Consider the following 13395-nt stretch of genomic DNA (forward strand, 5'->3'; position numbering starts at 1 on the left):
ACTGTACAACTATAATGTTTATTCATGGTGTGTCAACAATTAGAACTCCTGTGGTTATAAGTCCGGTGTTAAAACAAACTGAATGACAGTGTTAACAATGGACCATCACGGTCTTCATAGGAAAGGTTATAATAGTTGACAAATACACACATTCATTCTTGTGAAAAGAACAACATTAAAGAATTTGAAATGCATGTATTACATGTGTACATAATGCATTATCAGAAATCAGAATCAGAAACTGCTTCTGATTCCTGAAAATGCATATTTATACGCCCTGCGTTTCTACATCAAACGCACAAATACCACACAGGTATCGGTCAGCAACCACAGACTTTATATAAATTAATCAACAGGCTGCATTACTTATTTATAGACACCAGACACTGTCATGTGAGCAAGCTAGTGACGTATGCGGAAGTAGTAGTCAAAACACCAACGCCCCATGCGTCCACAGAACGTGAGTAGCTAAAGATTGTTAAAATAGCCTTTAGATCAGTTTAACACCTTTATTAGATGTGTACAATAGGATTTACTTCCAATATTTAGATTACTGATATGAGCTGTGACGTAAAGCAACGTTAAGTCTGTTATAAGACAGTAATGAATGTCAGGAGACGCATTCATTGTGTTTATAGACGGTCATTGGGTGAAATAATTAACGGGTACCGAGATTACATAGTTCATTGTTCTGATTCAAATATTTGTACGCGATTTATCGTTTTATTTTCGGTGCATTCGATTTAAATTGCATGTGATTCATCTGAATTATTTGTGATCTTTGACGTTTTTGGAATTTTAATTTATGAATTATTTGCTTGTTGGGACAAGCGTGCACAATGTACAGTAAACTAATCATTGAACAATAATACTAATAATAATTTAATTTCAGCCTTCAGAACTGTTTCCACATCTTTGTACCTTCTTTTATTGCAGTTAATCCGGATTTATTTGCTTTCTGTTATACTTTTCTGCGAACAGATTTAAGTGATGTCTACTTTTCCAAGGATATCCCTGAGACCTGAAGTCACTGATTATCTCAAGAATGTCTTCCTAAACAAGGAGGTAGACAATGAATAGTTTTTCTTTGGAAACGGTTTGTGTTTTCAGGAGAAACATAAATACAACTCATAAAAAGGGGATATCTTTGCTTTCAGTGGAAAAGCTAACATGGGGGTACTCTGGGAACCTTCAGGGCTTAGTTTAGAATTTAGATCAACTGATGCCAGGACTACACATTTCCACAGTGAAACCCTCCCTAAGATAGTTATGGCTTTCCACCAAACAGTTATAACTTTTGTGCTATTTTTATCTCCCCACACTTGTGTAAATGCGCTTTCATTGCATGTTCTTTTTTTTTGTATCTATAAAGAGTCCCAGAATCAGCCCTAAAATGTATGTTCTGTGTTATAGTAGAACGTTAATTGCAGATGATGTTCTCAACGGTAGATTTAGTCCTGGTAACTACAGATTAATTCTATATAAAAGCTGACCTGAGTGATGTAACTTCAGGGTAGTATGGTTATTTTCACTTTGGATAAAAGGTGACAGTTTTAGTGGTATCTGCTAAAAGTGAAAGGCTGAAACTCAAAAGAAGCCGGGTTTCTGAAAGTTTTGTAATTGTCAATCCCATAATTTGCATACTTTCATCATCCTTTTTGCGGTCAGGTGTTAGCGGCAGTCGGCCATCAGGAGGCAGAAAGTCGTTTCTGGAAGCTGCTCACATGTCTGTCTCACCCTCCTTCATACACTTGTGTGCGGGTCAGCACTCATCTCGCTCCCCTGGAAGAGATCAGACACAAGTTAGGGGAGGAGCTGAAAAAGGTGAGGAAGAAAAGAAAGAGCAAGGAAATGACCCACAGTGATGGTCAGTCGGGCCCTAACTTTGCACTCTTTTGTTGTTATTGAAGCACCAGATGTGCAGCTCATCAGAAGAGGAGGTGTCCTTTCAGATTTTTCCTCACCCACGAATTCCAGATGTGCTGCTGCTTCCTGTCGATGGCCCGAGGTATGTGAGGAATGCTGGAACCACGCCAGAGCGATCTAAATCTGCTTTATGGAGTACACACTAAGCTTTAAATCGCCGTATCAGTATGCCCACCGGGAGTGTTTCCTGAGGCCAAACACACATGGATTTTCAAGCAATGACAACAGAAACAACTCAGAAAATGTTGTTTACCAAACTGAGTTGGATAGTTTTTTTAGGTGTGTGTTTTCATCTAAAAATATGCAAAACAATCCCTGCCTTTGTTTTTATTATGTGCTGACAAATACTCAAACTAAGCTAAAGCTATATCCAGTATCCCAAATAAACACTGCTAAACCAAAGGACGATGCCTTGATGAGACTGATGTAGAAGTGTGTGACATCCATCCTTCTTGTTTACTCAGACCTGTGAAGCAGCTCAGCTCAGAGGTGGTGGTTGGTGCTCAGTGTGGCAGTGCTGTACTCAGAGGCGCTCACGTCTTCATCCCGGGGATCATAGCCAGCCCTAAGTGTAAGACTGGAAAACAGATGCTGGGAAAGCCATTTTTCAAATACATATTTAGTTATATCCAACATTGTAGCGCTGTTATTTTGATTATGGTGTGGTTTTTTAACTTGATATCTGTTTTAGTCATGAAGACTGGAGATGCGGTGTCTGTCTTCTCTGACTTGGAGGGTTGCTGCACCCGGGGAGCCACAAACTTCCAGGGAAAAAGAGGGTTTGTGGGAAATGGAGTTGCTCAAGTAGACCGCTCTGGCATCTTCTGCACAGATGTACCTGCCAAGTAAGTAGATTATTTTATAAGATCACAATTATTGACTTTAAAAAAGGGGCAGTAAACAACTTAGGTCCAAGGCTAAACATCTTTATTATAGAGGCTGCTTATCTGTACTCTTGTTTGTGTAGTTCGAAAAGGTAATAAGCAAAACATACTGCACTGTTTTCTGTTATTTTAGGGGAATAGGTGTTCTGATGGTAGAGCCACTTTACCAGAGTCCGTCCTTCGATGGCATTCTACCAAACCTGGCATTCCTGCAGGTATTTATACTTTAAAATGTCAAATGGAGTAATTGTAACACTGTTATTTATTCATGTACCAAAAGTGACCCAAAATGAATGACAGGAATACCCTTGCAGTATTTGGACACCGTTTTGCCTTTTTTCTCACAAGGTGTTTTTCCATGTTGTGCAGAACCTTCCCTCTGTAGTGGTGGGACATGTTCTCGGGCCTCTTCCTGGAGAACGGATCCTGGATATGTGCGCTGCGCCCGGAGGGAAGACCTGCCACATCGCTGCACTCATGAGGGACCAGGTACATTTTCTTGCTGCACTGCTAAACACGGCTTTTTGAAAATTAAAGTTAAAATGTTCTTGATTTTGAGCCACTAAAACAAATGCTCCCTACACATAAAAGATACCATATGTAATGTATATATACAGCTATTAACGGGACACTGCCTGACAAGGACGTTTATTGAAGAATTTTTGAAGGAGCTGTTGCTCTTCGTTTTTTGTTTGATTAATTTCTATCTCTTTCCGTCTCAAACAGGGTGAGGTCGTGGCCCTGGAGAAAATCAAAAATAAGATTGATCGAATTCGTCAAAATGCCCAAATTTTGCAATTAAGCTCAGTAAAGGTTTATTGCTTTAACAGCACTAAAGCTGTGAGCAGCGACTCGGCACAGGAACATGAAGGTACACAGTGACAGCAGGGGCCCATAAATGATATATAAAGCCCTGACTCAGTATGCTGTATTTACTTACTTCTGTTTTTGGACTTCTTCCAGGACCTCCTTTCCCTCCTGAAAGTTTTGAGCGGGTTCTTCTGGACGCCCCCTGTAGTGGCCTCGGGCAGAGACCCATTATGTCCTGTACCTGGAGCCTCAAGGAGATCTGTTCCTACCAGCCGCTGCAGCGCAAGTTATTCCACGCTGTAGGTTTTACCACACAGAGGAAGCACTTTCACATCGAATTTTACTCACAGCATTGTTAATGTCTCCTTTTGACCAGTAGATAGCAGCATTACACTGCTCTGAATTACACATTGAAAGGAAAATACGCCTCAATTAGATTCATTCAGAAGTTTTCTCTGCTCATAGAAACATAACTATACCTGATCTCATCAACTGCATTTAAATCCCAATCCACCAATACTGTATTACTGAAGATGTGGATACTTTCTCTATGTTTTTTTTAATCATTTACACTCCATTAGGTGTTAATACAAATACAAGTAAAGCTTTTAGATAGCTTTTTAGATAACTTGAAATTAAAGATAACTTAACTTAATATTGTGAAAGGTGTGTAACCAGCTTCAGGAAGTATTTCTACTTTTACATTTAGCAACTATCGCACACAATTCCTCACTTTCTATATATGTACATCAATGTAGACAAAAGTAAATGTAAAATATCTTGGGTTTTTTTTTGCTTCAAGTATGGCTAACAGATGGATTACTAAAGGCGGATTAGAGTCCAATGTGGAGGATATCAATTATACCCAGTGACATAAAGTGCTCCATCAGTGTTCAAGCACATGTTATTAAATCTCATCTAGACTAAATAAAGATGCATTTCTCCGTCTGTGCTTGTATGCAGTTTAACCTGCAACAACTGATTTGTTTGGCCACTTAGGGGCAGCAGAAACACAACTAACCTTGTAAGTAGGCAAACAGTGTTTCACCCCAAGCAGGAACAATAACATTGTTGTTTATTTGGACATGTTTTTTGGCCTCCTGATGAATTAAATGAAATAGTCACTTTTAAGGGCTCCCGTATGTTAAGCAGCGAGTGTCTTTTTTTCAAAGCCTGGCCAAAAAAAGATGATATGACAGCAATAAGTGTACCAAAACAGTAAACTGTGAACAGGAAAACCTAAACAATGAGCTGAAACTCAGGATAACATTTGGAAAATCTGAGAATGTATCACCATACGTTGACCAACCATTTCCACATTGTTTTACATTATTATTAAACTATTAAATATAACTGCTTCAATATATTGTCTTAATGAATTGCAGGCAGTGCGGTTGTTGAAGAAAGGTGGGGTTCTTGTGTACAGCACCTGCACAGTGACTCTAGCGGAGAACGAGGAGCAGGTAGCCTGGGCTCTGGAGACCTTCCCCTGCCTCACGCTTCAGCCTCAGGTAGGAAAATAAAACACCTTGTGAATAGACTCACAAATATAAAAGGGATTCTTAGGAAACCTCACCAAATCACACTTTTGTTTCCAGGAGCCTCACATCGGCGCAGAAGGCATGCCGGGAGCCGGCCTGTCACCTGAGCAGCTGCGTCTCCTCCAGAGGTTCAGTCCGGAGCTGAGCTGGGACCAGAAAGGAACGGCAGCCCCCCTCCCCTGCAGAGCCGACAGAGACACCATCGGCTTCTTTATTGCCAAGTTCCTGAAAAAGTGACTGTGGGGCATGTTTTCTCTTGCAACACCATCGGCTCTACCATGAGACTGCAGACGGGAACAATAGTGTTTATATTACAACACTGTGTGTGCTTTGACGGGGCAGTGTTGACAAAGACGCTCACTGTGCTGTTTACAGCATCTGCCTCTTAACAGCTGCTCTCTGAAACTGCAGGCCATATAGGGATAAGCTTTATAAACACAGAGGGCAGGAGAGAGGGTGGGGGGTTGGGGGGCTGGAGGAAGGGAGGGAGGCACGTGGGGATGGAGAGTGAATGAGTATTGGCAAATGCAGCAGTGCTTGCATTGCCATAACAACAGTGACGACACAGCTGCCATGGTGACCGTGGATTCGCTGGATTTCAGAGATCCGGAAGTCGCGTGCAGAAAGAGGTCACGAGTGGTATTAACAATTGAGTGTCTTTTAGAAGTTGTGGAGACAACTGGGACCTCTAATTAAGACTTCTGCTGCTTGTTAGAGAGAAGTGATGCTCTGTGTAGTTCAGTCATCGGAACAAATTAATCACCGTTTTACAAATAAAAGTTTCTACAAAAAATATATATATTCAGTTTCTCATCGTTATTTTAAGCAACTGCACATTATCATGTTGGAATCATGAAATGTTGGCTTGAATACAAATTACTACACTCATCTCTTATTTCTTCAGTGCAAAGTGAATTATGTGTGTCCATTAAATCTGCAGAAATATAGTGCCGACACTGCACAAACATCAGGCCCCTTCTCCTATCATGCCACATTTTGAGCACCTTCACAATGACCTCAGCCCAATCCCTCTTCCTGGGAATGCCATTAGACTCTTAAGTCCGTCCACACACATCTGTCTGGAAATGCCAGCCGACTGCACATCAGTATGTAGCGCTGATTAAAATGGCCGCTCCTTTCACTGCTGCACTGAAGGTGTTTCTGTTCATCTATTTTGGAGGCATCCGAGTGTGGAGAAGCTTTTTCAGAAGCATCCCTACAGTTTTGTCGTTCATGTCCATGTTGTCATGACGACTCAGAAGGCAGGCCGAGGATTCTACCTCAATTTTTCAGCAGAGTTTCAGACTATTTATAGACACCGCTCTCCTCCTCCTGTCTGGGTCTTCAGACAAAGCACACATCAAATTTTTCTCCCCCTTCATCCGTCCTTCGTTGCCAACTTTATTCTTTATATTTATGCATTATGTACATACACATGTACACGGTTAGAAAATCTGTAGTGCTACCAATGTAGCATAGAAATGGAGTCGATTTTATAATTACAATTGTCAGGGAAAATCAAAAAAGTGAAGGGATAGGGTGGGTTTGTAAACAGAGGGGCTTAGAGCCAGCTCAATTCAGAATTCCTGTATTATGGAATCTTACAGGAAAAGTTCAACGTTGAGCCAACATAACTGACCCTTAAAATAGGTTGTGTTAGTAAGGGGGAATGATGAAACTATCTTGTCTGGTAAACATTTGAAAATCGTTTGAGTGCATCTATAACATTTTTTAGTGAGGAACATACTGAAGAAGATATCTTAAAATGAGTATTCATTTATACTCTGAGGTGGGAGTTAAAGTGGGAATTTAACAACATTCAATAGAAAAAGGGGTCAGACTTAATAACACATGAATCTAAGTGGAGTTTTGGTTGTAGACCTACAGAAAAGTTGCAATATCAAATTTCACTTGAAACCAACGTGAATCAGTAAAAGTGCAGAAGGGTGTATCAATGGTATAAAATGTTTCTGGACCCATACAAAGAGAACAGTACTGCATCTACGAGAGGAAGTTGTAGAATTTGTTTGTCTTGTAAGGAAAGACTAAGGTGCACCTCCAGGGAGGCTTAAAGACGTCCAAACCCAATATCTTAAACCATTGATTCAGAATTTAAAAAAGGAACTAAGCTATAAATGATTAACATAACATTAAGGGAGTAGTCTGACACTTTAGGGAACATGCTTACTTGCTTCCTTGCTGGTAATTAAATTACAAAATCAAAACCACGTATCTGTCTGTTAACCTGCTGATAGCAATAGCAGCCTGTTAGCTTGCAGTAACTTAGCTGAAGTTAAATCGCAACTTTTTCTAAAGACGTTTTTAAATGTGGTTATTTATACAAAATAAACAAATAACATATCAAATGTTAGTTTGTGAGCTTTAAATATTCCTTACAACCTTCAAACAGGGAAAGACTGGCTGTCTTCCCATATAGTTAAGCTAACAGGCTGCTAGCTGTAACACCATATTTACCTTTAATGTGTGTGTAATTGATCTTTCCCTTTAGACCCAGTTGGCAGTTATTTAGGTGCTAAAACTAACAGAGTCTAATCTAACAGTCCTGTTCTTTAGACTACCCTCATTGATATAAAAGGGGTGGACAAAATAATAGAAACTGCCAGTCTAACAACACAATACAGACCAAAAGCACCACACACTGCAGCCTCCAGTTATGATAAAGTTCAGTTTCAACAAAAACAGTTGAATACCTTTAAGGAGGTATTATATTTTAGACTGCATTAGTTTTAGGTGTACCTAACAAACTGGCCACCCTCAGCAAGACAGAGAATAAGCCTATTTCCCAAATTGACAAACTATTCTTTAGAACAAAATTTGTCTGCAAATACAGCATCAAACTGACTTGGTTAGTCAACCGTTGCAGTCAACCCTAGCAGTAGTCTGAAGGAACAAATTATTCAAGTGATAGCAAGCAAAAAATAAAACAATACAAAATTAAAAATGCTAATCACAGAAAGCACAGCTCCGTACAGAAAAAAATTCTGCTTTTGTGTCATGCTTTATCAAACACAGGTTTAAAATATGCATATTTGAGAATATTCATGCATATCCACACATAAACAACGTCTATGCATAGATACACACATACATATATTTATATATTTATATTTGTATCTATGTAATCAAAATCCTACCATTGAAAAAGATGCAACAGCATTTAAAAAGGAAGTGTACATAAATAGGATGCTGTGGTTTCAGGGTATAGCAGCACGATGGGAGAACAGAATGGTTAGGAGTCCAAATGAGCTTCAGGAGGGATTTGGTCTGTCACTGGTGGATGTAGGAGTCTCTGGACCATTCCCCTGCGTCTCCCCTCTTTTTGGGAGCTACCTCCACCTCTCGGTCCCTGTCTCTGTCCCGATCGTAGTAGTGGTGGTGGTCGCGTGCCGGCCGGTGATGGTGCGAGCGCTGCTTGTTCCGTTCGTTATGGTCCTGTTCGCGCTCCTTTGAGCGGTGGTGTCCTGTGCTGTGGCCGGCCTCATCCGCCCCACCCCGGTGATGGTGGTGGTGGTGATGGTGGTTGTGGTCCCGGTGGGGCAGTGGCTCATAACGCTGTTGCTGCTGGGGGTGCCCCTCCCCTAGATCCTCCTCCTCTTCCTCTTCCTCCTCCTCCTCCTCCTCCTCCTCTTCCTCCTCCTCCTCTTCCTCCTCTTCCTCATCCTCCTCCTCCCGGTGGAGGAGTTGAGTGCGTGGCTCGATATAAGCCGAGTCCTTGCTCTCTCTGCTCTCTCTGCTCTCGGGGGTCTCCGAGTCCAAAGTTTCCTGCCGAGAGAGGCCTCGACCCCGACCGCTGTGGTGGTGGTGGTGGTTGTGTTGCTCAGTCCTGGTGGAAGACGAACGGTGGTGGATGTGCTGGGCTCTCCTGGAGGTCTCTGTCCTCAGCGGCCTCTCCTCCTCATTGCCCTCCCCCTCAGCCTCCCCATCGGCATCACCCTGGTCCTGGTGGTGGTGGTGATGATGATGATGGTGCTGGTGATCCTCTCTCGAGCCCTTCCTCTCCACCAATGCTTTATCACCTTTCTGCTCTGCACCGATTCCCTGAGGTCAGTAACATATGTCAGTCAGTCAGGGGACATACAGCAAGAAAATGCACTGCAAACACACACACACACAACTCATGCAGAATAAAATCACATCAACCTTGCTTCTGGTGCGCACACACACACACACACACACACACACACACACACACACACACACACACACACACACACACACACACACCACACACACACACACACACACAGAAGGTTAATGAATCCTTGGAGAAAGAACACTTTAAATATAACTTTCAAGGTTTCTGTATTTTCAGCCAGCAGGACCAGGAGGGAATCCTTATAGAGTTCAGGCACTTCAAGTCTGAAAAAACTGACATTTATCAGAGAACCTTTTCACACTCACCACACTAGCATTCACATGTCAATTTTAATCCTGCTCCTCATCAATATCAGGGTTTTTCTCATTTTCAGCCTTACATTTCCCATTGTGATGGCAGTGGATGGAGAGAGGGTAGAGGTTTAGGAATTATGCAGCATGATCACACTCAGATTTGTGACTCAGATTTGTGACATTAGCTGATAAGTTGTTATGCCATACAAAATCATTCCATGGAAATGACCATTTATACTGCGTTGAACTAAATAAGAAAATGACACTTTTACAAATGAGAACTATAAATGAATTGCATTTGAAATCAAGGATTTTTAGTTATGTTGACACACTTCCTCTCTACCTATACTCAAAATTTCAAAACCACGATACATAATATACACAATTGTTGCACACTTTATCCTTATTCTGCTTCAGTATTCAGAGCAACGTGTATCCAACAACGCAACACAGTTTTCTGCAACACACCACTCAACACACCAGTTACCTGGTTTTTAGAATAGCTGTACAATAATAACAATAATAATTATAAATAAGTATTAAATAATATCATTTTCTAAGCAACAATTTGAGAGACAAACGAATTCCCTACCATTGAATATAATAGCATTTTATGACATTTACTACAATGTCCCAGCATGTTTCTAACTTGCTGTGGTTGCTATATAATCGTAGAAGTGCTCTGAGGCCCGAAATGTGACTTTTTCTGTTAGGCTGTGGTTAATCCAAATTATGAGTCATTATGTAGAAACTAAATAAGACTTACAAAGTATCTCATCAAAATACACACAGATACCATAATAATATGTTGGAAAGGAACCTAAACCTTGTTTTCTTCTCCCTTTCTATGGCTTTAGCATGGTCTCTCTTACTTCCTATCCTGTCATGTTTATCTGCACAGCTTTGCTACAGGTAACCCCCCTCTGAGTCCTCAGCTCTTGTACCTGCACGGCGGAGACCGGGGCGGGGCTTGTGGGCAGGGCGGCTGTGGGCAGCTTCGTTAGCATTGGGTTGGGGGGGTTGCAGCTTGTGGGGTGAGTGCTTTTCCAGTACGCCTCCAGGTAATCAGCCATATGCTCACATGCATCCTCCAGCTGGTTCTCATCTAGGATGATGTCAAACATCTCCTGAAAAACGAGAGTAGGGGCAGAAAGGGTTAAAGAAAACATGAAACATTTTTGAAAGTAAACAAGAGGGTGATCTTTCAACAAATCATAATGATCCTCATACACAAACTGTCCCAGCATGAGAATTAAATAGCATTAGGCATTAACTCTCAGAAAATAGTAATCCCCTAAAGATATGGATTGCCATTTGAATCAAATTAAGCCTCCACTTGGGGTGCTTGCTTCAATTTCTAAAATAATAACTAAGCTGATTACAGCACAGAAATAGAACTGGCAAAAATTATGAAGCTGTAAAAAAAATATCCATGCAACTAAAACATAGAGCCAATACCATATCTGAAATATAAAACTGGGTTTAAGTCCAGGATCATTTGGGTCCACTGTGGAGACTTACAGGAGGGCACTGAGCCAGCTTGTCAGCAGCCACCATCTGGACATTGAGGTGTTTGGCCTGAGACTTGCCTCTAGACTTGATAAGCCTCGTGAGCACCTGAGGACAAAAAGGCAACATGGTCATGGTGGTTATATTTATACAGGATCAAGGAAGATTGTTTATTTAGTCAAAGCCATTGACATGTAGTGGTGGAAAGGAACTAGTGCTAGATGTCTTAAATAACTGAGTTTTGACTAAAGTGATTTTTGCTGCTTTGTATTTCTACCAAAAGAGCCATAGTCTACTTTTTACTCCAATGCTTTTATGATTTTCTTCTGATTTAGCATTAAAACGGTTATGAAAAACAATTCACTGTGAAATAATATCCAGGTGTTCCCTGCATTGTTGGCTTGTGTAAAAAGAGCATTGTTGGGTTGGGTGCGATTGAAGAAACACTGTGATTCTCCCCTAAAGGTTGGCTGTATATGATATCGCAGCAGTTAGTAATTAACAGGACAGGTGGTAGACAGCGTTTTATTTTAGCCCGCTGAGAGTGTGATTCACACTGAGGATGCCACTCTGATTTTAAGCTTGGATCTCTCGCTGTTAGGCTCTGCTTTTTCTCATCTTCTATGTTACCCAAATAACTGTGTTTTTTACTGATCACTGAATCATGAGCCCTTTTTTTCAACTCATGCTGAAGGTCAAAGCGATGAATCAGTCCCATCAAACATGCAGTATTTATTATTAGAGCTAGGGCTCTTTTTATCTCACATTAACTGGCTTTGTCACATTTTACTCACCTTAGGAGAGGTTATCTTGACGTAGACAATGATGGGGGCGAGGGAGGTCTTCCCCAGCTGTGACGGGTGGTTGATGGTGTCGGCGTCCAGAACGACCAGCTGTAACGTCCGGGCAAGTTCGAAAATGCGCTCAATTTCACTCTGGACTTCAGCTGAAGAAAGAAAGGCGTCAATTCAGAGGATTGATTTCATATATCTTTATTTACAAGTAGAGAAAACTTGTTTCGTGATGAAAGCTGTGGCTTACTCTAACAAATACCTACTGTGTAATCACACTACCCAAACTCCAACAGATGACAACGTGACTTAAAGTCTGTGCTACAAATATCCCAACAGGGCACGCTTCCCAATCTGAGAAGAATCACAGCCAAGCTTCATGACTTCCAGTCACGACAAAGTCTGAAGTAAACTGATAAAAATGAAAACATTCCACACTAACAGCTCATACTGGCTACGCCTGTGTCACGAATTCTCATTTTCTTGCGAAAATATGCCAGAGGGGTGATACATTTTTCACTCATTTCCAATGCAGAACTTTCATGCATAACTTTTCCCTTTCATCAAGAAATATGTGACTTTTGATTCAAGACAATTAATATTGATCTGCATCAGAAACAAATGTACACATCTTTGGCCATTTCAGGCTCTATAGAGAATGAAATGGCTTGTAAGAAGATTTCTTATTGTTTCAAGTTAGAAACTAAAGTGACCCTCGTAAGCTTTTGACAAAAAATGGGGACTTTATTATTACATCCTAGATATTATTATCTTTATTTCCCATAGTCTCTGTCCTAGCGAAGGATCTTTTGCTTGAATGCCAATGAAGTAATTTTCTTCTACAGTAGCACACCAATACATTTCCTGCTTCTACCATATGATTTCCTTGGGACTTTCTACTCCGACTCTACTGCAGCCGTTGAGTGATGCTGATGTTGAAACATGGCAAATATTGTCCTCGTTGTTTGACTCAGGAATATGTTTCATTCTAATCGGATCTGCACCCAGATCAACCTCAGTCAAATCAGAGCAGCTCTTGAACTTGTTATTGTGCCTTAATGTTCTATCTTTCATTCTTAACAAAAGGAAACTGGCCAAGGCCTGTCGGGCTGTCGGGAGTTATCATTACAATTGTCAAGAGTTCCTTTAATCGTTTCCTTCCTTTCCCATATACGCCGGTCTCTTTGAAAACATTATGAATCAAAACACCAGATGCTGCTATGCATTGCAATTATTTCAAGCACGGACGTACCCAAGTTTGAGCGTGTGTTGGACCGCTCGATAATGGCGTGCTTGCTGGGATTGTTCAGGACTGAGCGTTTTGCCAGAGAGATGTCCGCTGTGACGCGAGTGATTGATATTCTGAAGAAAAAGAACAAGAGAAATACTTGATTTAATTGACACTAAGACAAAAAAGAGCCAAGGAGAAGCAGATAGCTGTTCAAACTCTGTAAAAGACAAATGATAAAAGAGTCTTTGAGTTTAATAAAAAAAAGATCTGATCATACTTGAGGCTTCTTAGTG

At 41.0% G+C, this 13395-nt stretch overlaps 2 protein-coding genes across 13 annotated transcripts in view; one reads left to right on the plus strand and one right to left on the minus strand.

Moving 5' to 3' along the window:
• The first annotated feature begins 413 nt into the window (after positions 1–413).
• On the plus strand, positions 414–5956 carry nsun6 (NOP2/Sun RNA methyltransferase 6). Of its 4 annotated transcripts, none has more exons than XM_063912617.1 (12): positions 414–460; positions 982–1065; positions 1669–1824; positions 1911–2008; positions 2391–2497; positions 2618–2771; positions 2944–3025; positions 3159–3299; positions 3537–3681; positions 3774–3919; positions 5006–5131; positions 5219–5956. In XM_063912617.1, exons 2-12 carry the CDS (start codon positions 991–993, stop codon positions 5396–5398), a joined length of 1410 nt encoding a protein of 469 aa, XP_063768687.1. In that variant the 5' UTR covers positions 414–460; positions 982–990; the 3' UTR covers positions 5399–5956. The 4 variants fall into 4 exon arrangements, with proteins under 4 accessions (XP_063768687.1, XP_063768689.1, XP_063768690.1 ...); XM_063912619.1 differs by having other exon boundaries at positions 3180–3299; XM_063912620.1 differs by lacking the exon at positions 982–1065 and having other exon boundaries at positions 432–460.
• Positions 5957–6951: 995 nt separating this feature from the next.
• Positions 6952–13395, minus strand: part of cacnb2a (calcium channel, voltage-dependent, beta 2a) — a 50711-nt gene continuing 44267 nt past the window's right edge. For all 9 annotated transcript variants that reach the window (XM_063912608.1, XM_063912610.1, XM_063912611.1 and 6 more), the window contains 5 exons: positions 13124–13233; positions 11875–12026; positions 11093–11188; positions 10516–10698; positions 6952–9220 (listed from right to left, as the gene is read on the minus strand). In XM_063912608.1, the coding sequence (XP_063768678.1) occupies positions 8450–9220; positions 10516–10698; positions 11093–11188; positions 11875–12026; positions 13124–13233 (1312 nt within the window). In that variant the 3' untranslated portion in view covers positions 6952–8449. The remainder of the gene's footprint in view (positions 9221–10515; positions 10699–11092; positions 11189–11874; positions 12027–13123; positions 13234–13395) is intronic.

Source organism: Eleginops maclovinus, chromosome 21 (assembly GCF_036324505.1).
Source record: "Eleginops maclovinus isolate JMC-PN-2008 ecotype Puerto Natales chromosome 21, JC_Emac_rtc_rv5, whole genome shotgun sequence".
Taxonomy (NCBI): Eukaryota; Metazoa; Chordata; class Actinopteri; order Perciformes; family Eleginopidae; genus Eleginops; species Eleginops maclovinus.